This window comes from Artibeus jamaicensis, unplaced genomic scaffold (genome assembly GCF_021234435.1).
Source record: "Artibeus jamaicensis isolate MK-2021 breed Jamaican fruit bat unplaced genomic scaffold, CSHL_Jam_final contig_47, whole genome shotgun sequence".
Taxonomy (NCBI): Eukaryota; Metazoa; Chordata; class Mammalia; order Chiroptera; family Phyllostomidae; genus Artibeus; species Artibeus jamaicensis.
Window position 1 is genome coordinate 1017368 of NW_026521848.1, and position 24988 is coordinate 1042355.

Genomic DNA, 24988 nt, shown 5'->3' on the forward strand with positions numbered 1-24988 from the left:
TGGGATGTGAACCCCTGGCCCCATGTGGCCTCAGAATGAACCTCTTGTCAACAAGTAACTGGAACAGTGGTTTATTTGCACCCAGAGGTGGATATGGTGTTTCTGTCATTTTGCAGGGTCAGAAATTGAGGTTTAGAGGAGGCATTGCCTTGCTTAGGTCTGTCAGACCTAGGGGGCCAGGCTGGGGTTTGAAGGTATATCTGCTTGTCCCTGGTGTCGTGTATTCCTAGCTCACTGGCTCCCAAGCTGGAGTGGATATCTGTCACCTCAAAACCCCTGCCTTGGACCCTACCAGCTGCACCCATGGTCATTTCCTTCCTCTTGTCCACAGGGCCTGGGGCAGCTGTGAGCACCTCTGTCAGGAGCCGGTCCAGCAGTCCTGGCTCACTGGTGGAACTAGGTCTGTCTTCAGAGTTGAGCCAGAGCATCTTTTAATCCAGGGCACAGTGTGTGCTGGGGGCTGGGAGAAGACAGTAAAAGCAATATGCAGGGGCGACACAGGGCGCCTGTGTTAGAAGTCTCTACAGAAGGATGGTGTAGTGGGCAGGCGTGCACGTTCTGGCGCTTTCACATTCTGGCTGTGTGACCATGGGCCGCAGGGTTAATTTCTGTGCAGTGGGCTCAGAATGGCACCCATCTCAGGCTGTCGTGGGGGTTAAATGAGCTAATTCATGAGAAGCTCCTCAAAGAGCACCTGGCACTGTGTAAATGCTTAGTCAGCAGTCCCGAGGGCATCAGCACCCCACCTTCAGCCCTCTGCAGCATCCCGCTATCCAGCCCCCCAGCCCCGCCCCACCAGGATTCAGGAATCTGGTGTCCTGGTCTCTGACCTCTGTAAAGAGCTTCACTGTGTGATTCAGAGCACTGGGTTCAAATCCAGCCCTTTTACTCACTGGTCTGTGTGACCTTCAGCAGGTTCTTCAGCCCTTCTGAGCCCTTCTCATCATCTGTGTTATGGGCTGCTGCTGATTCTCCGCTGATAGGTTGTGAAGGTTAAATGGCTTAGTTTGTGGAAAGCATTTATAACTGGGAAGTTCTAACAGTAAGCCTACAGTAAACATCCTGCTCTCACTGTATTTAACAAGAGTACCTGACTCCTGGTGAGCCCTAGGATAGCTTAGCAACTGTAATTCTTATTTTTGCTAGGATTTTGAAGGTGCTTTTCAAGTTACAGAGCCTTGTCAGATAACACCAGGAGGAGGACATGGCCAAAATTAGCATCTCTGGTTTTTAGATGAGGGTTGGGAGTGGGAGGGACATATAATCAAATAAAGACTGGAAAACGCAGTGCCCAGGACCCATCTTTCTTCCACACGATTGCTGCCTAGAGCCCTTTTGAGTCTGGATTCCAGCTCCTCTGTAGATGTTGGTCTCTGCTAAACTCTCTTCTTCCCTGTATGCAGTTTTGTTTTTTTTTTAGATTTTTATTTATTATTGGGAAAGGGAGAAAAACATCAGTGTGTGGTTTTTCTCCCTGGCATTTTCTACCTGGCCTGCAACCCAGGCATGTGCCCAGACTGGGAATTGAACTGGAGACCCTTTGGTTCCCAGCCTGAGCTCAGTCTGCTGAGCTACACCAGCCAGGGCTCCCTTTGTGCATTCTTATTGAATCTCCATCACAGCCCCCAGCATTGGTGGGAATGGCTCTTTGGAAGGCTGCAAGACAGAAGGCGAGGCAGGGAGAGTTGGAGAAGGTGCATGTAGATTTGGGCCAGGCTTCGTAGAGCCCGGCAGGCCTGGTGGAGAAGTGTGGATTTGATCCTGAAGGCATTGTAGAGCTGAGGAAAAGTTTTCATTCATCCACCATTCATTGAGCTCCTGCTGCATGGCTGGCATTGCTCCAGCTCTTTGGGATTCAGGGGTGTACTTGACAAAGGCCCTGTGGAGCCAAGGGAGACAAACCCGAAACCTGGTGAATAAATAAGGGGCAGGTTAAAGGGAGGGGCTAGGCAGTGAATTAGAATCAAATGTGACTGGTGCTTCTTTAGGTGAGCTGTCAGGGAGGCCTCTGAGATGGAAAAGGAGACAGGAGACGGAATAGCCTTGGGGTGTTGGGGAGAATCACAGCACAAAAGTCCCAGTGAGGCCGAGTTTGGTGAGGTGCAGGGCCAGGGTGAGTGAAGGACAGGGGAGGGGCTGGGTTACTCAGAGCCTTGCAGCACCCTCTGAGGAGCAGCTTGGACAGATTTAGACTTTCAGCAGATGCCTTTTGCCATAAGAGAGGTTCTTAGGCCTCTGCTTGGGGTGGGGGTAGGTTTAGAGCCAGTCAGGGAGTTTCACATGCCTCCCACTTCCCCTTGAGTAGAATCACTGCCTTAGAAATGCTGCAGGCCCGGTGGTTGCCTCCCTCCTCTGTGGTTTTCACACCGTGTTCCCCAGGGCCTGTGGCTGTTCCCTTTAGGGACAGCTCAGTGGGCTGCTTTGCTGCCCACCCCTCCCCAACCCAAATAGTTGGGCTAATGTCAAGTAACAGTGCAAAACAATAGGAATACCTGATAAAAGCCATACGTGTTGATTCTGCCTTCCATTCCGCTTGTGCCCGAGGGCCAGCACCATTCCCTGCACTGCTTTAGAACTTGGAAGACTAGGCCTTGGGGGCCTACCTTCTACTGGAGACAGGAGCCCAGCGAATAGATCTGTGATAGGACATCAAGTCACTATCAATGTTATGAAAGCAACAAGAATGGGGGTCAGGGGAAAGAGAGTGTGAGATGTTAGTGTGTTTTATTTATTTTTTTCATTTTTATTGGTGTTTTTTTTTTTTTGGTGTTAGTATGTTTTAGCTGGGCTGATCAGGGGGCTTCCTGGAGGAGGTGACACATAGGTTGGGACTGGTGTGTGGTGAAGCAGCCATGGGAGAACTTGAATGAAAACCCTTCAGACTGAAGTGGAATCAGCTATGAGTCTTACCTCACAGAGATGAGAACTGAGGCCTGGAGAGTCTCTGTAACATGTGCTGGGTCCCCCGGCCTGGCAGTGTTGGGGGCAAGCTCTCAATTTGGGCAGTGTGGCTCCATGGTTACAGAGTGCCTTCCTGTGCTAAGGAAGGCACTCAGTAACTGTGGGCTTCTAGTTCCACAACTGAGCCTCAAACTTAGCTAAGCTTTAGAACGGTGAGCAGGAACCTGACTGTTGATTTTCCCAGGCTCATTCAGGAATGTCTTCCTGGAAGGAGTGGAGCCCCTCAGAGCACAATCTTGGGGTCTTCAGAATTCCCTTGGATTAGGAGGATGGAAAAGAGTGTCCTTTGCACTTGATCTCCAAGCCTCTGGGGGACCCAGGGACACCCCTCCCTGGGCCTCTCTTTGACTTCCCAAGTGGAAGGCTCTCAACCACCAGGCCTCGAGGCTGCACGGTGGGGTGGTTCCGTGGCAGGCTCTTCTGGACAACCAGCCAAGCAGTGAGAGGCCCAGCTTGGGGAGACAGCCCTGGGAGCAGGACCAGAAGGGAGGGAGTGAGGGAGCGGGCGTGGGAGGGGCAGCAGGGTGGGATCTCAGCCTGGCCCCCTTGGGGGCAGGATCCACTGCCAACTCGGCACCCACAGCAAGACCCGCTGTACTGGGTTTGTGGAGCAGGGGACAGCAAGCAGGGTCTGGCCGAGGGGAGACTGCATGTCAGAGGTCTCTGCAGGAATTTCCTTGAGCCCAGCTGTCCTGCCTAGGAAGCTCGTCCGCAGACGTTTCTAAGGGTGAGGCCAGAAATCCAAGCCTGTCTTGGTTCGCTACCTTCTGGGCCCTTCCCCACGGACTGGGGTGACTGCTAATCGCTTGCCCCCCTCCCCAACCCCTGCCAGCCTGGTTTCAGGTCTTCATCTGGTGGGTTATTTCATAGTGGCCCGAGCTGGGGGCAGCCGGCCTGGTTGTAAACCCTGCTCCTGGCTCTCCCCTTGGTTGCTGGGGAACCCTGGGGACCTTATTTCATCTCTCTGAGTTGTATTTTTGCTCAGCTGAAACGGGACCATCCCTGCTGGGGCTGTAGGGAGGAATCAGGGAGCTAACGTGTTAAAAAGTGCTTGTCCCGGGCTGCCTGGGAAGGTGTTTGATGGGTCCAACCAAGCTGCCTCTTCTGCTGTTGGAAATTGTCAGGCTGGGCACCTGAGAGCAGAGAAGGGGCTCGGGATGCAGCCAGCCTGGGCTTTCTGGTTGGCAGAGTAGGTTTGTGTTTAAAGCCTTGGGAGGGAATGGCAGGCCAGCAAGCTGAGGTTTCCTGCTGGGGAGGGCTCCGGACAGAAAAATTAATCACACTCGTCACTAAGTTCCTGCTCGGCCAGACGTGGCTCCGAGCACTTGGTGTGCGTTCGCTCAGACTCGCGGCAGCCTGTTAGGTGTGGAGCGGTCACCTCCATTTTGTAGACAGGAACCCAGGCACGGAAAGCTAGGTAGGACGGCTGTGTTTTACGGAGAGCCAGCAGAGTGGCCCCTCGGGCTTTTATGTGGTGCGCTCTCTCACCAGTCCACCGCAGGCGGGGGGAGCTCGGCACAGCTGTTCCCGTTACACTGGTGAGGACATAAAGGCTCAGGAAGGTGATTGGATTTGCCAAAAGTGTTAGTAGGCAAAGGACATGAAATTGGAACTCGGCTCTATCTGGCGTCAGGTCTGCCTTTGTAAGCCTGGCTCTTCAGCCTCTGACCGGTGTCATGGCTGCTGTTTCTGAGGTCATTACTGGTGTTTTAATGATGTTTTTGCTTTCTCTTCTGTTAGAGCTGGCACCAAGGAGGCCTCAGTTGTCCTAGAAATGACTGAATTAGCTCCATTTGATGTTTGCTTAGGAGACGGGATGTGGCTGGCTCTCTCCAGCCCGTGATGCCCAGGGAGCCCTGGCCTTGGCTCTTTCCTTTCTCAGAGCCGCTGTGGGGGGGGGGGGCAGGAGGCGCTCCCCATACCCTGCCTTGGACTCTGATTCCTGATTGGCCTCTGGTATCAGCCCCTGGCTGTTTTGGGTCATTTGTATATTCGATTCTCTCCCCAAATAATTTATTGAGTACTTGTTACTTGTCATGTATAGTTTTGGATGCCAGGGAGCTGCACGCAGTGTGTGGAGGAGGCAGAGAAGTAGCATTTGCCCTGTGAGGGCTCCACGTGGCCAAGGAAAGGAACAGAGATCTTGGCTTGGATCTCGCGGGGCTTGGAGAAAGCCCTGAGGTACAGCATCAAGGCTTGAAGGTGAAAGCCCAAAGGAATGAGCGGGTCAGGTGGGCAGGCAGCAAGGGAGAGGCCCTGAGGCACCTTGGTACTGTGGAAGCACTGAGAGCCAGGCTGCGGGGCGGAGAGGAGGGTGGCGGTGGGGGGGCAGGTCCAGCGGGCAGGTCTGGGGTCCCTCAGGGCCGTGTTTCTCAAAATAGTGTCCAAAGACCTGAGGGGTGGCAGTGGCAGGTGCTGAGCATGTGATTTGGGGTAGTGTCTGCAAGTTGTCTATTTAGCCATGTTTTCATTTAGATGATATTTTCCAAAAGTGAATATCGGCACGTCATGAATCATCTGGATGATTTCTTTCAGCCAGCTAGTGACAGTGTTCACGTAGCCGCCACTCCCACAGCTCTAACTGCAGCTCAGGCAGGCCCTTGCCTTTGGAGTTCGCCTTCGTGTAATTGCTGCCCATCTCCCAAAATTCTGGCCTTGTCCCCGGCTGCATGCGGAGCATGTCTCTTGTTCGGTCCCCATGACCACTCTGGGTTGTTCAGAAATAATAGAAGTGAATGCTCAGTTAGGTCGATGTTAAGGTCCTGTTTCATAGACAGGGTTGCTACGGTTCAGAGAAGAGACTCGTGCATCCCAGAAGTGGTAGTTAGGGCGTGAACCGGCCAGGCCTCCAGGTGTGTGTTTGAGCATCCGAGCCCCGTTCCAGCTCTGGGCTGAGTGGGTCAGGGCTCAAGGGCGACGTGTTGGGTGGGAGCTTCTCCTTGGCCCCTCGGGCCCGTGAGCGTTACAGTCCCAGCCTCACTGCCTGCCCTCACGCCTTCAGGCTCCTGCCGCTTCATTTAGCAGAGGTTCTGTGGAGCAGCACCTCCAGTCAGCTGGCCACTAGCCATGTGCGCCATTTAAATTTTAAATAATTAAAATTAAATGAAAGTAAAAATTCAGTTCTTTAGCTGCACTAGCCATAGTACCCACATCTTCAGCATTATAGAAAGTTCTGTTGGCTAAGAAAGCCGTCTCTTGCACTCACCCAGATCTTGGGCATGTGATTTGTTCTCTCTGGGTCTCAGTTTTTACTTGTCAAGAATGGGGATGGTAGCAGCATCTACCTCTCAGAGTCGCTGTGAAGGTTGGTATTAATCCAGGCCAGGCATGTTGTGAGCTCTCAGGAAATGCTAGCCGTGGGCAGGACCTGGCCCGTTTGCTCCCAGGTGTCTTAGCGATGAGATGGGACTTGGGCCACCAAACTCTGCCTCAGACCTCCTGGCTGGGCACCAGCAAGTGATGATGTGGAGCAATGCCTTTGAGGGAGGAACCCCTCAGCCAGGCTGGGTGGGCCCTGTGTGTGTGTGTGTGTGTGTGTGTGTGTGTGTGTTAGTTTGTCGGGGACAGCCTAGGTCTGTGGGGTGTCAGGCATTGTAAGGGTAGGCTGGGTCAGGGGTGGGAGGGCTCCGCCTCTTGGGAGCAAGGGCAAAGGGAGGAAGAAGAGTCTGGGCTAGGACAGCATGATCCGGTCTTCTTGGCTATGTTCTAGCTGCTCGGCCTGGGGTACTCACTGAATCCTTCCAGGCCTCAGTTTCCTCTCCTCGAGAATGTGGGTCCTCATGATCCCTAAGTGAGCCAGGTGTTAGGAGTGTCAGGCCAGTGCTTCTCCTGCGGACAGTTCCTGAGAATAAGGATGTGACACAGCCCCTTCTTCACTGGGGCCGGGGGATTCCATGTGCTGCTCCTCCTCAAGCCAGCAGTTCCCCATCTCTCTACGGGAAACAGCCACAGCCCTTACAGTGGCTGGAAGTCCCTGCCCAGGCCCGGCCCCCAGCTTCCTCTGCAGCCACAGGTGCCTCACTCTCCTCCACCACCTCCGGACAGTGTCTCACGCAGGCCCCACCTTGGTGCTGCTCTTCCTGGGCCTGGCGCACCCTTCGCCAGGTCCCCATGTGGCTTCCTAGTCTCTTTCAGGTTTCTGCTCAGATTTCACCATCTCTCTACCCCTTCTCCGATAACCCTACACAACAACATCAGAAACCCTCACCCTTCCCCCGCACCGAGTCCTCCATATGCTACTTCTGTCCACAGCATTTGCCAGCTTTTGATAGTCCATATAACTTGCCTGTTTATTTAGCTGACTTATTTTAGTGCCTGTCCACCCTCCATCCCCTTCCCCCATCCCTGTAAAATCCCCAGGGCCGAGAGCTGTTTTGGTAGCTGCCGCCTCCCTGGGGACACAGTGTGGGTGCCATTTTTGTGGAATGGATGAATGAATGTAGGATTTTTTTGTTTCACCCTCACTTGGCAGAACTCTGAGCTCAAAGCTGTGGTTCACCCATCCCCACCTTCCATTAATGAACAGCCTGGCCTGTGCTGGGTGGGGCTGGGGACACAAGGGGACCAGGACAGACCCCATCCCTGCTTTGTGGAGCTCTTGGCCCCTTGGGGGGTGCACCCTTACCCAGGTCATTGTACATGTGATTGAGACAGTAGAGGTAAGTGCTGCCAGGGGACGGGAAGGCTGGGGTCCGAGCGTCTGTGAATCATAGGGCAGGGGCTGCTGGAAACAGCTCCCCTGAGGAAACAGGGATTTAGCAGGTAAAGGTGTGTGAACAAGTGTGCCAGGCGGGGGGACTAGCGCATGCAAAGGCCCTGGGGTGAGGGAGAGAGAGCAAGAAATGTTCATGGGACTAAGAGAAGGGGGAAGTATGTGTGGGGCAGCATACTGACCTGCGAGTCTGGAGAACAGGCAGGGGCCACCTCAGGTGGGTCCTGGTAGCCTCCATAAGGGCCTTGGATGTGACCCCTGAGCAGGTGGGGACAGGGTCAGAGCTGTGTTTGGAGGGTCCCCCTGGCCACGTCATGGTGCTCTCGGCATATTTGGAGCCTGTGGCCTGGCAGACTCAAATATTTGACGTGATTTCTGTGGGTGCTGTAAGGCCCAGGGCGGCAGGGTGAGGGGAGGGTGGCAGGGAGGAGAAGACATCTGCTCTGGTGCTTATTCTTGTCCCGGTGTCGTTTGCAGCCCACCCACGTCGTGAGCCTGCCTCCGGTCCTACCTGCTCCAAGTAGACAGATGGGGCAGCTGGGGGGAGTATGTGGTGTTTAAGAGGGAAAAAATATCTTTAATGCCGCTTCTTACCAAGGAACGGGGATAGGTAAAAAAAAGCGCACATTACAGAAGTGGGAAGTGAGGGTCCCCGTGTCTCCACCAAACGGAGGGAATGGCGACTCCTGACAGGCGTTCAGCCATTGCCCTCTCAGGCTCTGTCTGAAGGACTCAGTGAGGACGAACTCACTCACCCCTCACAACAGCCTCGGCGGTGTGCACTGTTATCGTTTCTGACATACGGATGAGGAAACTGAGGCGAAGAAATGGGAAGCGACTTGCCCAGGGTCACACAGCCCAACCTCACAACGGAGGTTGGAATGTATCTGGTTCCTGCGGCCACCTCGCCTCCTGCACCCTCACTCTGCCTCTGTTGGCTCTTTGACACAGTTCCTTCTCTGTCTGCGACGGCTGAACACAGACCTCTTCTTGCACCTCCAGTCTGTGATACTGTTCCCTATAAGGTCCACTGTTGATCATACAACCGCTTTTCCAAAAAGGATGCTTTAGATGAAAGCATTCTTTACACATGGGTGGTGAGATGTCTGTCAATCTCGGTAATGTCACCGTGTGAAAAAGTAAGCATATGAGAGTTGAGGCGACACGGTGTGTTGCGCTTGTTCTGAAAAGGGATCAGTTGGACGTCCTGTTGTGTGTGAGCTCATTGCATGCTGACTGTCAGTATTGGCCGGTCAGGTATTTCTCGTGCACAGTATGGCTGTGTTGTGTTCTGTCAGCCGGGCGGGTCCTCATTGAGGGGTGGGTGCTGTGCTGAGCCCTTTCCATGGATGAGCCTTCGATAGAGGTGCTGCTCACAGCCCCATTGCACAGAGGAGGAACCTGAGGCTCGGGGAGGCTAACAAGTCAGGGAGCAGGGACTTGAATCTGAGTCTGCCTAAGGCCGTGTGGTGCATTGTGGTGGGGAAGCAAGGCTGCCTGGGGTCGCCTCTCAACTCTATGCTTTCTGATTTGGTGGTGGGGGAAAGTCTTTCCCCATCTGTGATTCATTGTCTTTATTAAAATAGAGCCAGTAGAGCAAGTGCCTGCTGCAGAGTGTTCCTGTGAGGGTTGAATTTGCATGTACAAGGCACTTAGGTGTGCTGGGTGTGTGGTAAGTGCTATATAGACATTCTCTCTTTCTAGTGTTGACATCATATTAACTGTTACTATAATACCAGAAGCTGTTGTGGACTTGAGGTTGCTTCCCATGTCTCATGAGTCCAGCGAGAACACCCTCAGAACAGCAGTTCTCAAAGGGGGCGGTTTGCCCCCAGGGGACATTCAGTAATGTCTGAAGACACTTTCGATGGTTCCACCTTGGGGGAGGATGTGCTTCAGCTTAGGGAGACCAAGGGCATTGCCGAGCGTCCTGCTGTGCACAGGACAGGCCCCACAGCCAGAATGGCCCAGCCCCGAACAGCGCTAGTGCTGAGGCTGAGAAACCCCTCTATGCGCTGTCATAAGCATTTTCTGCAGAAGTTCCTCCAAGGGCGAGTGTTTTCCACATTACCCGTTTTGCTGATATGCTCTCATGAAGCATAGGGGCAGTTCACCGAGCTGCAGATGGTGAGTGAGGGAGCGGTTCTCCTCGCCCACTGTGTGCCTTTCCTCCCAAATTCCCACAAGCAGATGCTGAGCACTGAACTTATTTCCTGAGCAAGTCCTCCTCTGGGAGCTGTAGGTGAGGCGAAGATTAGAGGGCAGATGACAGAGGCTCCCGGAGGGGGTCCTGGTGCCAGGAAGGAGCCCTCGCCCTACCCTCTCAGGTGCCTGGAGGTGCAGAGCCTCAGCCTCCGTTCCGCCTCCCTGAGTCCCATCTGTCCTGTCTGGCAAAGAAACCAGGTCAGGGAGAGGGGGCGAGAGAAGAAGGACCTGACAAATGGCAAGGAAAGGAATTTCACTTATTCGGAGTCTGTTCTGGTACACATCCATTCCACAAATATTTGTTAAATGCCCACTGTGTACCCAGCACTGTGCACCAGGCCAGGCCAGAGCCCCTGACATATACTGAGGAGAGGTTGACAGTGAACTAGTGACAGTGAACAGGTAAATCCTGAGTGACAGGCGCTCATGGAGGAAAAGCATACGGGGAGGAAGGGTGGGTGCACTTTTGTCTAGGGAGTTTAGGAGGGCTTCGCAAAGCAACGTCAGCAGAGGCTGAAGATAGTGGGCGGGGTCCTGTGGGTAACTGAGAAGAGCCTCCAGCAGCAGCACGTGCAAGGGCCCTGAGGTAGGGGTGTGCTGGCGTGTCGCAGGGGCCGCAGGAGCAGGCACCACTGGAGTGGAATGTGTGTGGAGAAGTAAAGGGGCATCAGTGCAGACGGCATAGGGGTCTGGGGCTCCTTCTAAGGACTTTGGCTTTTACTCAGGGTTAGTTGGGACTCCGGAGGGTTCGAACAGAGGAGGGTGGGCTCTGACTCAGGTAGTCACAGGGTCCCAGACTCTTGAGGGGCAAGGACAGAAGCACTGGAGCTCACAACCACCCTCAGTGGCAGGAACCATCCAGCTAATTTTGCAGATGAGGAAACAGGTTTGGAAGGACCCTTCCCGAGACTAACAGCTGGGACGAGGCCCTCATCCAGGGCCTCTCTCCGCTCGGCCCTGTGTCATCTTGTAAATTGCCTCTCGTGGATCCGACTCCCAGCTCTGAGATGTGGCTTCTGAAGGAGCTACATTTTGAAAACCATTGAGAAATAAGACAGATGGAAATAAAAATTTCTTAAAATTTTTTAATAGTAGAGTGTTTGAAACATAACAATAAAGTTAGTGATACCCATGTACTCGGTGACTATTTAAAAAAATAAAACCTTGCCCTGGCTGGTGTGGTTCGGTTGGAGTGTCATCTGGGAACCAAAGGGTTGTGGTTTCAATTCCCATGCAGAAGACATACCTAGGTTGAAGGTTTAACCCCTGGTCTTGGTGCATATGGGAGGCAACTATTCGATGTTTCTCACATATATGTTTCTCTTTCACCCTTCCCCTTTCTCTAGAAGCAATGAAAAAAAGTCCTCAGATGAGGATAAAAATAATAAAACCCACCCTGGCTGGTGTGGCTTAATGGACTGCATGCCAGCCTATGAACCGAAGGGTTGCCGGTTCCATTCCCAGTCAGGGCACATGCCTGGGTTGCAGGCCAGGTCCCCAGTAGCAGGTGTGTAAGAGGCAACCACACATTGATGTTTCTCTCCCTCTCTTTCTCCCTCCCTTCCACTCTCTCTAAAAATAGATGAATAAAATCTTAAAAAAACAAAAAAAACCCCGACCAACTTGCCAGTACGGTCAGAGCCCCCTTAGGGACCCCTGTCCAGTCGCTGCGCCCTCCCTGCTCAGAGCTGGTTGTTGAGTGTGGTGGATTGCATTCCCATTCAGCTTGCTTCTGTGCAGTTGAGTGTATCCCCTGAAACTCCAGCCTCCCCCTCGCCAGGCTGCCCTGCTCCTCCTGGAGTGTGTGTCCCTCCTCCAGGGGGACCCTTGTGCAGACGGGATCGCTGCCCTGCGTAGAGGATGTCACACAGCCGCGGAGCAGCAGAGCCCGGGGTCGAGATCTGGACTCTGGACCCCAGACCCTTCTCCTTACTCACTGGAGGCCCAGTCTCTCTGAGGGGAAATCCAGGCGGGCCGGCCTTGCGGTCGGGGGGCCCGGAAACCAGGAGGCCCAGCTTGAGCTCTCCTTTGGACCTCCAGACGCTGGTGCTTTTTCATCGTTACTACTTTTGTCATAAAGTACAGAAAAATATGTTAAATTTATGCTATAACAAGTAATTATAAAGCAAAGCCTGGTGTAACCACCACAGAACATCGCCAGCTCCCAGAAATATTCATCTATCCCCTCCCCCCCAACAGTTATTCCCAAATCTAACCACTGCTGACTTTGGGATATTTGCTGCCTTGATTTCTGCCCAGTTTACAAGTGAGAAAGTCGTCTTCAAACAAATAATGTCATGTGGCCTGTTCTGAACTTGCTATGAATAGGCTCTTGGTGTGTTATTTTGTGTCTGGCTTCCGGCATTCCACATCTCAGTCGTACACTTCATCCCTGTTCTGCGTGTCAGTAGTTTGGTCCTTTTTATTGTGTAGAATGCTGTGCCGTCTGAATTTACTTCAGTTAACTTGCCCATTCTTCTCTGGGTGGACACATGGTCTGTTTCCAGTTTGAGGGTTACTGTTCGCGGCTGTGAACATTCTAGTACATACATGTCCTGTGGTGAACACACTTTCTCTTGGGGAGGCGGAATTGTTGGGGTATGGTGCAGGTACACACTGAGCTTTGATTCTTACTGCCACACGGTTTTCTGTAGTGGCCGAGTGTTCCATACTCTGACTAGTCATGATTCCTTTCCATCCCTGTCAATACTTAGCCTTGTCAGTTTAAAGAATTTTAGCTCTCCTGGTGAGTGGCTTTGATTTGCATGTCCCTGTAACTGATGAGATTGTGTGTGGTCCTTGGTTGTCCTCTCCTGCAGGTGCCCTTGTTCTTTTCACCCCACTTCCCACGTGGCTCACTCCAGCTGACAGCGGCAGCTCCAGCCTAGGCCCTCGGCAGACTCGGGCCTGGACCCCCCAGGGAGCAGCAGTGAGTGGGGGAGTGGGGGCGGGGCCATGCAGTGCTCCCCGCTGTGGGGGCGCTGCCTCAGGCAGCAGCCAGGGCAGGCCCCCGTGCACGGACACCTGACCTCCAGAGGCTGCTTCTCTGTCCTCTTGCCTAGGCGTCCTCCATCGGCAGCTCCCCAGGGAACAGGCCATCCTCTTGGCTGAGGTGCCTGGTATTTCATCACCACAGGACTGCGTCACAAACACCTCAGTGGAGGCACCACCCTCAGTGGGAGGACAGGGCAGGATCCAGCCAGGACACAGGGGATCTTCCATTTCCTCCCCCTGCCCTTGCCCAAGCTACCGCTGGCCTCTTAATCACTGAAATGAGAATGTAAAAAGTGACTCTGGTGTGCAGAGCAGCGGCCAGCACCTCCACCTCTGCTTAGCTGGGGAGCCCAAGGTAACCATCTCTCCCTCTCTGTGCCTCTGCCCTACCCTAGGCATGGTCCCTGCCCCTCCGGTGGGGTGGTGTAGAGCGATTAAGAGAGGCTCCGTGGGGACACTGCCACCCTGCTCAAGGCCACCTGACTGGCAGAGGCTCCTGGACTCTGCGACCCTGGCCACTCTTGGGTCATGCCTGCCTGCCTGCCTTCCCTTCTGTCTTTCAGATCATGGCAGCTATGTGTTTGGGCATTTCGGGGGGCCAGGCTGTGTGCTGAACCCCGGCACACAGTGGGTGCTTTAGTGCCTTTGAATCACGGAGAGTCCTCCGGGTGAAGTCGCTGGCCTGGGAGGGGAGGGAGAGGAGAGCTGAGATTGGGTATCACTCCCGTTCGTTCCTTTCACACCCACCCTTCCTTTGGACTCCGGTCCATCCTGGCCCTCTGGGAACTATTCCAAATTGAGCTACCTGGGGAAGTGCAGTGCCGGCCCCTATGTTGGGGAGAAATTCCCCGAGTCCTCAGCTGCCGGAGCCTAAATGTTCTGCCACCCACCTCTCCTGGCTTCTGACCCTGGAGCCATGGGGCCGCGTGGTAGTTCCCCACGCTTACCCAGCTCCTTCCTGCGTCAGGGCTTCTGCACTTGCTGTTCCCTTACCTGAGATTCTTTTCCCTGCATGTCAGGACTCATACCCTGCTCACAGTGCCGTACAGTGTGTGGCTAACGGCCCCATCGCCTGCCATCCTTTTCCCTGGCTTTTTTTGTCAGCGCCTCTTCACCTTGCGCTGTTGCTGTGTGTGTGTTGGTGCCTTGTCTGCCGCTCCCACTGGAGTGTGAGCTCCATGAAGGCAGGGGCTGTGTCTTAGTGATGCTGTGTCTCTGGCCCCCAGGATAGTATCTGGAGCTTAGGACACACTAAAAAATACAACAAAAAACCGGGCAGGACTAGACTTTGGGAGTGTTTCTGAGGCTGTGTCTGGTCCTGGCCTGGGGCTGTGCTGGGGAGACTTGGGTAATTCGTTGTGTGCGCAGCAGATGCACAGGTGTGCTGGTCCACCGTGTTAGCATTTGTAGGTGTGGGGAGAATTGTTTGAGGAAGTGCACCGAGAGCACCCAGTGAAGCCTCTGAGGTCAGGAAAGCTCTCTGGAGGAGAAGTCGGTTCAGCCGAGACCTCAGGGAGGAGGGAGAACTCACAGAAGTAAGGGCCTAAGTGACAGAAGCGGGCAGAGTGAGGGTGGGGGAAGGAGAGGTGGGGGAGTGGTACCAGGCGTAACCATTGTCATGGTCGCTAGCCTTTACTGAGGGCATTCCAGCTGCTCCTTGGCTCACAGGGAGGGACAGGGCTAGATTTAGCTGGAGTATAGGGGTGAGTACAGAGGCTGGGAGCCCAGGGAGAAGGCTGTGGTGGTAGGGGAGTGGAGGGGAGGGGAGAGGAGGTGGGGTTAGGTGGGACGGGCAGTCAGGACGCTGGGTGGCTGAGCAGTGGGAACCAGCCCGGTCAGCAGGGGTGGGAGGCAGTGGAGTACAGGCCAGCAGAGGCCACGTCCTGAGGGGCCTTGAATCCCAAGCCTTGGAGCTGCTTCTTTGCCAAGGCCAGTGGGAAGCATGGAAGGGTTTTGGGTAGGGGAAGGACAGGGTTAGGTTCGAGGGTCCCCATAGCTGCTGCATGAGGGACAGATTGGAGGGGAGGAGTCCAGGAAGGAGGTGGGGCTGGACTCTCCCCGGAGAAGCCAGCCCTGGATCTGAGCCAGGCCTAGGGAGGGCCGGGTCTCCGGAGAGACTGGTCACATTAGCAGTTGCAGCACAGACTGGTGGGACATTCAGGATTGAGTGTCTGGCAGTCCCGGCTGTTGGGTTCACGGCGTGTGAGTCCTTTGGGGTGCTTGTCATGCCTGCTGGGGAGGGGAGCCCCGTTGCTGCTTCTGGCCCTGCCTTTGGAGTTCAGAATGTGATTTCTCATCCCGCTGTTTACTTCTCTGTCACTGTTCGTCTTGTCTTTCCCCCGCTTCCTCCCACTCACCTCCTTCCCTGTGCCTGGCCGGCAGCCTGCCACAGTCACATGCCAGGCAGTAGTGTGTCCAGCCCACCAGCTCCCCTGGGGCACGAGAGAAAGCTGATGCCCAGGGTGTCCCTACAGCCAGCTGCCACTTCTCTGGGAGCCACAGTAGCTCCTGACCTGCTGTCCGCAAATAACCCCAGGCCAGGAAAGGCAAAAAGCGCCTTGGGCTCTTGTGGCTTCTATCCAGGCTCCAGGTAGGGGCTCAGCTGGTGGCTGCCTCCCGCCCTTCTCCCCTCCACCCGCCCTCCCGGGAACCTGAGACAGGAGCAGCAGCCTCGGCGTCTGTCAGTCTGTCAGCTGCTGGTCCCTGAGGACAGAAGCAGAGGTCTCGGGGAACGGACCAGGGCCCTGATCGAGACCCCAGGACTGGCTCCTGGGCCCCAGACAAGTGTGTGTCTACACCGTAGGTTGCTTTCCTCAGTCATTTGGTGGGGGCAAGGAGGGACCTGAGGCTGAGGGAGTGACATGGAGTGGCCTGTCACTGGGGAATGGTTTGCTAAAGGTGGAAGGGTGTTGGCTCCCTGATGTGGAAAGGAGAGAGTGAGTGAGAGCATGTGTGTGTGTGTTGGGGGTGGCAGGCAGATGCTGGTGGCTCTGAGCACTCCCTCAGGTGCCCAGGGCTGTCTGATTCATCCCAGGTTACCTCAGCGTTGGGGCATGGGAGTGACGCTGGGGGTGGGGCTGTGGCTCCCTTGCCACCATCCCAGCCTGGAGCGAGGGTGGGTGGGTGGGCTGCCTCTGTGCGGCGTGGGTGTCGAGCACAGGGTCTGGCCCGCGCGTAGGCCTAGGAGCTCTGCTCCCTGTAGGGTGGAGCTCCGAGGGCAGAGTTGTGTTCTTTCCCCCTCCCCACACTGGGGTCCCTGGGGACGTAGCCGCATCTTCCCCCCACACTGGGCCCTAGGAGCAGGGCCCCCCCACTCTTCCCTGCCTCCACTGTGCACAGAGCAAGCCAACCAGCCACAGGAGCCTCAGAGCTCGGCTGTCCCGAGGGAAGGGCTGGGGCCAAGTCCCCCTCTAACTCTGATGATCTCCTCTCTTTCTTGCAGATTGTGCTCGGTTCACTGTGCCTCCTGCATGTCCTGCTGCCCTGAGCTGTCCCGAGCTAGGTGACAGCGTGTCACGCTGCCACCATGAACGAGGTGTCTGTCATCAAAGAAGGCTGGCTTCACAAGCGTGGTAAGGGGATGCGCATGCTGCTTAGGCCTGTGGGATTGCACCCCCCAAACCCCCGCCACACCCTTCCTCCTGGCAGCCGATGTTGTGAGAAGGCAGAGGTGTGGGGCCTTCACAGTCTCCCAGGGCCAGGATCCCAGTCCCGCCTGCCTGCCCCAGGCCAGTATCTGCTTAGGATCACATTTCATGGACCCCTTCAGTGGTCGTCTGGGCGGGGAGCTGGGGCCCCACCTGGGGCTGGGTCTCCAGGCCTTCCTGGGCACCCTGCATGAACCCACAGACCAGGCCTCAAGTTCTGCTTCTGCAGTGGTGACTTCATTCATAGCCCTATTTCATAGGTAAAGAAACTAAGGCACAGCGAAAGGGAAGTCATTTAATTGGAGTAACAGGCTGAGGCGATATCCAGCATTCATTCAGCAAATACTCATTGAGTGTGTGCGGTGTGCCAGGGCGTCCCAGGCTCTGGGGACAGTGATGCCCTCAGGAAGTGGGGACAAACAATAAACAGATGAGCAGGCCTGATGGTAGGTGGTGATAAGTCTGTTGTAAAGAATAGGAACTTTGAGGGTGAAGGGGCTGGCGAGAGAAGAGGTGGTAGAGGAAGTGGCTCTAAGGAGGCGACAGTGAGCAGAGGCAGAGGCCCGGAGCAGGTATGGGAGTGAGCAGTGCACAGGGCTGGTTAAGGGCGCAGCAAGGGTGAAGGTGGGTGGGCGGCTGGAGCCTAGAGAGTGGGAGGCGGTGACGCGATGGAGCAGTGATGGAAAGGGCCCAGGTGGGAGCTCCCCAGGTGATTGGAAGCCGGGAGGTTGTGCGCCATGGTGTGACCTGATCTGGTTGTGCTGGTGGGCAGCCAGGCCAGAGAAGCGAAGTCATTTATAAGAGACTAAAGAGAAGGGATCCCCAGACCCCAGCCACCTGTCCGCAGATCTTCACCAGCTGTGCTGCCAGGTGCTGCTGGGAAGAAGCACCTGCTGCGGGTCGGCTCGTTCAGGCCGAGGAGGCAGGAGGCAGCCTGCCCGGCCTCTGTGGACCTTCTAGAGGAGGGAGGTGTCACGCCTGCTGGTAGCTGCTCTCTGTGTACTTTCATTCATTCAGCAAACATTTATTTTAGAGTGGCTTCTTTTTTTTTTAATTGATTTTAGAGGAAGGACGGGAGAGAGAGAGAAACATTGATTTGTTGTTTTACCCAGTTATGCATTCATTGGCTGACTCTTGTATGTGCTCTGACTAAGGGTCAAACCTGTAACCTTGGCATATTCAGACAATGCTTTAACCAACTGAACTACCCGGCCGGGGCTTAGCCAGCATTTATTGAGCATCCTTTGTATTCCAGGCACTGACCTAGGCACGGGGGACATAGCAGTGAACCGAACAGGCAAACCCCCGCCTTCATGTTGATGTTTACTTTCGGTGGGGAGGGCGGGTGGCACCAGAATAGGCATGCGTGTGCAGTGGTGGTAGGTGCCGTGAAGAAAAACCCAGCAATGTGAGAAGGAAGGGCCGGGGGGTTGGCAGGGGAGCTGTCATAAACACGGTGTCAGGGAGCGCCTCGCCGAGAGGGGCCCGTAAGAACAAAGATCTAAAGGAGGCAAGGGAGTGAGCCCTGTGGCTAACTGGGGAAGAGCATGAGGGCGGAGGGGGCAGCCAGCCTGTGAGTCTGGAGAGGCGAGAGAATTGGGCATGTTTGAATAGGGCAGAGTTGCCGATGGGGCTGGTCCTTCGGTAACAGGGAGAGGAGCCTTTTCACCCTGTCCTCTCCCAGCCCACAGGCACAGAGCAGTGATGAGGGACAGAGGCAGTTCCCCAGGGCCAGGCTTCCCCCATCAGACTGAGCGGTGAGACCTGTCCTTCTTGCCCTTAAAGAAAGGCGTATCATTCAAGACAGGTCATTCTACCCCCCACAGATTAGGCCCTGTGTTTGGGGCTGTCGACTGAGTGTTCTGAACCTTGGCAGATGTCAAGGTTCTAATCCTGGCTCTGCCACTTCCTCTTGGTGTGACCGTGAGCAAGTTGTCACCTCTCTGAGCCTTGGTTTCACATTCATAGAATGCGTTAACAAGCCAGGCCTCTGTTGTCCTCTCTCTGTTTGCTGCAGGAGCCCCAGTGCCTAGAAAAGTGCTTTGGCATGGGGTAGGCGCTCAGTAACTGGTTGTTGAACGATTGGTTGGGAGGGTGTGTGGTGGTGGTGTGAGCGTGGTTGGTAGGCCAGGGTCTCAGGCTCTTGAGTTGCCCAAGGCCCGTGGCTCTTTGGGCTGGAGCGTGGGAGTCCTGGAGGCGGCTGGAGAACTGTGGCGGGTGTTGGGGTTTGTCTCTGGTCCAGGGCTGCTGATAGCAGTACCTGGGTCTCGGCCCCTCTCAGACCTTCAGTGTCTTCATTTGTGCTACAGGGGGGCCAGATGAGCTGTTGAGATGGCACCTGCCTGGGTTTGCACCATCCACACTCGTATTGTGTCACTCCTGGGCTCCCCAGTGCCCGTTGCTCTAAGCAGCAGCTGTCAGAGGTGGGCCAGGCAAGGCGGCCACCCCTGCTGACTGCAGCTGTTTTGGCACCTGCACCAGCCCACCCTGCTCACTCCCGGTGGCCACAATAATAGCAGTCCCAGTTTCTTTGTGCTTGCTCTGTGCCAGGCGTGGGCTATGCTGTAGGCAAGCCCAATTTTGATGCATTTTCTTCTTTTAAAAAAAAAAAACATCACCCAAGGATATGTTTATTGATTTGAGAGTGGGGGGGGGGGAGGAGAGAGAGAAAGAAAACATCAATGTGAGAGAGGAACATTGAGCACTTGTGTCCTGTATGCTCCCCAACCAGAGACCAAACCTGTAGCCTAGGCACGTGCCCTGACTGAGGGTCGAACCTGCAACCTGTTAGTCTATGGGATGGCGCCCCAACCAGCCGAGCTGCCTGACCTTTTGTTGTATTTTCGTAGCCGCCTTATGAGGCCGGCATCTGACAGACCAGGACACTGAGGCTCGGCAGGAAGACTTGACTCGCTGGACGACCCAGCGGAGGGGAGGCGGGGCTGCAGCCTCCGACTTCGGAAGCAAACTTCGGAACCAGTGCTTCCGAGGCCTGGCCCACGTGCTGCCTCTCACCCGGCAGAGGAACGGGCAGAGTGAGAGCACCGCTGCGGGGGCGCCTCATGCCGTGTGCCGGTCCCCTTGCTGGCACAGCCCCTGCCAGGCCCCACCAGGCCTGGTCCCTTAGAGGCAGACAGCGTGGTGGTCGAGGGTGTGGACAGAGCAAACCCGGCTTCCCTCTTACTTCTTCTGGTCAACAACCGTGAGTCTTGGACGAGTAATGGAACCTTTCTGTGCCTCAGTTTCCTCATTTGTAAAATGAGATTGTTGTAAGGAGGTTTTTCCTTTCCTCCCAGGTTTCTTTTGTTTTCTTAGCTTGTTAACTGATGCATAAAACACCACAGATAAGTGCTTGGATTACAAGCTCACCCGGGAACTAGTGTGCAGATCAGGAAGTAGAACAAGGTATTCCCCGGAAGCCCCCCATTCCTCCCAAGCAGTAACTCTCCTAATTTCTAGTAGCATAGCTGAGTTTTTCTGGTTTTGTTTTGCTTTTTGAAATTGAGGTAAGATTTATGTAACAGAATTAACCATTTTGAAGTGTACAATTCAGTGGCCTTTAGTACATTCACAGTGTTGTGTAACCACCACCTCTGTCTAGTTCCAAAACATTTTCATCACCCTAGAAGAAAGCCCTGTGCTCATTAGGCAGTCAGTCCCCGTTACCCGCTCCTTTTGCCCCTGGCAGCCGCCAGTTTGTTTTCTGTCTTTACGGGTTTACTTATTCTGGACGGTTCCTATAAACGGGTCGTACGATGTGCGCCTTTGCGTCTGGCTTCTTTCTCTGAGCGTGATGTTTTTGAGGCCCGTCCATGTTATAGCGTGGGTCCGTGCCTCGTTCCTTGTTGTGTCCAAACAGCGCCTCATTGTGTGAATATACCACACTGTGTTTATCCTTATGTCCGTTGATGAGCATGGGGGTTATTTCTGCCTTTTGGCTACTGTGAGTAGTGCTGTAATGAACATTTACGTACAAGTATTTGGTACTTGTTTTCAGTTCTTGTGGGTACCTCCCTAGGAGTGGAATTGCTGGGTCATATATTCTGTATTTATAGTGTGTATTTTATATAGATTATATAATTTGGGTCATGTTAGGTGTGTTGTTTTTATTAAAGATTTTTTCCATTTATTTAGAGAGAGCAGAAGGTAGAGAGAAGGAGAGGGAGGGAAACATTGACTGGTCACCTCCTGCACGTGCCCAACCCAGGGACCAGGTTGACTGGGAATCAAACCAGCAACCTTTGGCTTTGTGGGATGACATCAGCCCACTGAGCCATGCCGTCAGGGCTGGGTCATACGTTCTGTATTTGTAATCCATAGCATATTCTGTATTTAACTTTTAGAGTAAGCGCCAAACTTTTCTATAGGGCTGCACCACTTTACATTTCCACCAGTGATACACAAAGGTTTCAGTTTTTCCACATTTTCACCCACAATGTTCTTTCTCTTTTTTAAAAAATTGCAGCCATCCCAGTGGGTGTGAAGTGGTATCCCATGGCTTTGATTTGCATTTCCCTAATGACTAGTGGTGGTGAGCATCTTTTCATATGCTTGTTGCCCCTTTGTGAGATACATCAATGGGTTGCCTCTTGCACACCCCCAAACCGGGGACCTGGCCGGCAAGCCGCGCGTGTGCCCTGACTGGGAACTGAATCCACGACTTTTCAGTTCGCAGGCTGGTGCTCAATCTACTGAGCCATACCAGTCAGGGCCATTTTTTTAATACTCTTCTTTGCACAACAGTTATTTATTTATTATCCACACTCAAGGATAATTTTTCATTGCTTTTAGAGAGAGAGGAAGAGGGGGGAGAGAGAGAGAAACATTGATCAGTTGCCTCCTGTACAACCCCCACCTGGGGATCAAACCTTCAACCTAGGCGTGTGCCCTGACTAGGGATTGAACCTACAGCCTTTTGGTTTGTGGGACAGGGCTCCAACCACCTGAGCCACACTGGCCAGCGCTAAAAGTTTTTAATTTAAATGAGTCTACTTCATTTTGTTGCTTCTATTTTTGTGTGTCATATCTAAGAATCCATTGACAAATCCAAGATTTACCCCTGTGTATTCTCTAAGAGCGTTACAGTTTTAGTTCTTTTATGTAAATGATCCTTTTGACTTAATTTTTGTATGCGGCATATGGCGTGAGGTGGGGCCCGACTCTGTTTCTGTTTTTTTGCACTTGCATATCCAGTTGTCCCGGCGCCGTTTGTTAAAGAGACCAGTCTTTCCCCATTCGATGGTCTTGGCACTTCTGTTGGAAGTTGGTTGATCGTGGTTTGTTTGTTTGTTTGTATGTTTGTTTTGACAGTTCTATTCCCTTGCTCCAAATGTCAGTCCTTGCACCACACTGATTCAGTTCCTGTAGCTTTGTGGGGAAATCAGGAGGTGGGGGTCCTTTTCCTCTGTTCTTCTTTTTCAGTGTGGTTTTGGTTGTTTGGGACCCCTTGCAGAGTGAATTTGAATTCCACATATATTTGAGGATTGGTTTTTCCATTTCTGCAACAACAAAAAAAAAGCTGTTGGCATTTTGATAGGGGATGCTTTGAATCTGTAAATCACTTTGGGCAGAATTGTCATCTTAAATATATTCAATTTTCCGGCCTGTGAACACAGGATGTCTCTGCATTACTTAGGTTTTTAATTTGTTTCAGCAATGTTTTGTAGTTTTTATTGTATAAATCTTTCACCTATTTATGCTCTTGTAAGCAGAATTCTCTGAATTTCTTTTTTGGATTGTTCACTGGTGGTGTAAAGAAACACAACTGGTTAGCCTGTTCTTTTTGCTGAATTTGTTATATTAACTCTGGTAATTATTTTGTGGATTCTTTGTGACCTTCTGTATGTAGAATCATCTGCAAATAAAGATCGTTATACTTATTCTTTCACACCGGATGCCTTTTTCTCTGACTAAAATGTCCACTTTCACCACTGCTCTTAAACTTGGTACTGGATGTCTTTGTCTTGTTCCTGATCTTAGGGGAAGCTTTTAGTCCTTCACTGATAATGAATGGTGTTAGGTTTTCATAGATATTCTTTATCATGTGGAAGAAACTCCCTTCTATTCCTAGTTTGCAGAGTGTTTTTATCTTGAAAGGATGTTGTATTTTGTTGCATGTTATTTCTGCCTCAGTCAAAATAATTGTGTGTCTTTTTTCCTTCATTCTGGTAACGTGTATTATGTTGAAGGATTTTCACATATTGAACCACCCTTGCATTCCTGGGATAAAGCCCACTTGGTCATAGTGTATAATCTTTTAATCTGTTGTTGAATTTGGGGTTTTGCTAGTTGTTGAACTTAGTATATATGGAATCATTTAGTGTCTACATTCGAAAGAATTTGGTAGGTTAAAATCTATAAGATACTTAGGACAGTATGTGGCACAAAGTACCACTGTAGTGCTAACCATCAGCAATATCAATGAACAGATGGCCCCATGAGAGGAAACAAAGACTCTGAGGAGTGAGGGGACTTCCCTAGTGGCCACACAGCAAATAGAGCTCAGAGCCCCCCTGCCGTCCTGTCTCACTTGCGCCGGGCACGTGAAGGCTTCGGCCCACTCCGTACAGTGAGCTGGTGGGAGAGAGCGTTTGGGGAGAAGTGCCATGGTGTGCTGGGCCATAACCCGGGTGCTTTGTGGTCGTGATTTACATTTCTTAACAGTTTGAGATACAATTTTCATACAGTAGAATTCAGCCATTTAAAGTGTACTGTCCAGCGGGTTTTAGCGTTGAGTGTTACCCCATCAGCACAATCAGTTTGAGCACATTGCACTACCGTTCTCCTGCCCGCTCTCTCGTCCACCCTCCTCCTACCTAGGGACCTTTGTGAGGCAGCGTCACGCCCTGCCGCTCATGTCCGCAGGTTTGTCTGGTCTGGACATTTCACAGCAATGGGGTCATCTAATCTGTGGTCCTTTCACTAGCTGTAAGTTACGGTTCATTCATGTTGTGGTGTGAATCCGTACCTTACTTTCTGTCATCAAATAGCATTATATTGTGTGGATGTGCCATGTTTCGTCTATCCATCCATTAGCTGATGGACTTCTGGGTTGTTTTTACTTCTTACTATTATGGATAATGTTGCTAGGGACATTTATGTATAAGTTTTCATTTTATCATCTCTTTATTTTTTGAGAACTTAAATAGCACTTTATGTTAAAATTTTTATTTTATTGACATCTAATTGACACGCAGTATCTTGTTAGTTTCGGGTACATGTGTGATTTGATATTTACATGCATTATGGAGTGATCCCCATGATAAGTCTGGTCAACCATCTGTCGCCTCACAAAGTTTCTGCAGTGCCACCAACTGCGTGTCCTGTGCTGCACTGCGCATCCCCGCGACTTACTCATTTTGCACCTGGAAGTTTGTACCTCTTAATTTCCTTCATCTTTCGTAGCCCATCTCATTTTCTTCAGCCCTGTGAGGAATGGGTTCTTGTAAATGTGTGTGTGTGCACACGTGCACAGAGTGCCTGGATATTCACAGTTAGAACAAATAGAGGGGTCAAGGGACACTTGGAGGGCGCAGCAGCATTTATACCCGGCCTGGCACAGTGTTGTGACACTTGATCCACCTGCACGGCTGTACTGGTGAATACCAGCCCACGGGGATTTGGCCTTACAGGGCCATAGGGCATGTGTGTTTGGAAGCCTGGGCTTCTGTCTTGGGACTGGGCCACGTGCTGGCAAGGATGGCTTGCTGCTGGCCACACGCTGAGGCAGCTGGTGCCCTGGGACACCGCAGCAGGCGCCTTCCTGCCACGCATGACCTCTGAATCACTGGGCCCAGCCTGGCGCCAGCCTTTGTCAACAGGGGCTGCCTCAAGGGTTTCTCTCAGAGAGGCACTCTCCTGCCCACCCAGGTGTCCCTTGTCACTCACGCGCGGTCCGCGCGGTTCCCTGGGCTGTCTGCCCTGACTGCTGTCCCTCCCCTTGCCTTGGTTCAGGTGAATACATCAAGACCTGGAGGCCTCGGTACTTCCTGCTGAAGAGTGATGGCTCCTTCATTGGCTATAAGGAGCGTCCTGAGGCACCTGACCAGACCCTGCCCCCGCTAAACAACTTCTCTGTTGCAGGTACATTTTGGGGAGGGTGGGCCCGAGTCTGGGTACTCAGAGAACAAGTGGCAGGCCGTGGGGGCACAATGGCTATTCTTGGGCTCTGGGCCTGGCCAGGGCCTGTCTCCCCTGTTCCCTACCCTCCCCTGCTCCACCTGCCTGTCAGCTGGGTGAGGTAAAGCAGGGAACAGGGAGAAGCCAGGCGTTGCCTGGAGCCTGGCCCCAGGCAGTGCTGCCTCTGTGGTCCTGCTGCTGCCGGCCCTGGGGTTCCGGCTGGTGTCAGGTGCCTCTGTGCTCTGTCAACAGCCTGCTTCTCTGTCCCTCTAAACTGGGGGCAGCCGTGGCCTCCCACTCAGCTGACTGCAAGGCTAACTTCACATCCTCCATCTCCTCCATGGCATCTGAG

The 24988-nt window shown here is 53.2% G+C and overlaps 1 protein-coding gene across 1 annotated transcript in view; it reads left to right on the forward strand.

Moving 5' to 3' along the window:
* Positions 1-24988, forward strand: part of AKT2 (AKT serine/threonine kinase 2) — a 48168-nt gene that overhangs the window by 2494 nt on the left and 20686 nt on the right. The window contains exons 2-3 of the mRNA XM_053667519.1: positions 16314-16443; positions 24472-24600. Of these exons, the coding sequence (XP_053523494.1) occupies positions 16398-16443; positions 24472-24600 (175 nt within the window). The 5' untranslated portion in view covers positions 16314-16397. The remainder of the gene's footprint in view (positions 1-16313; positions 16444-24471; positions 24601-24988) is intronic.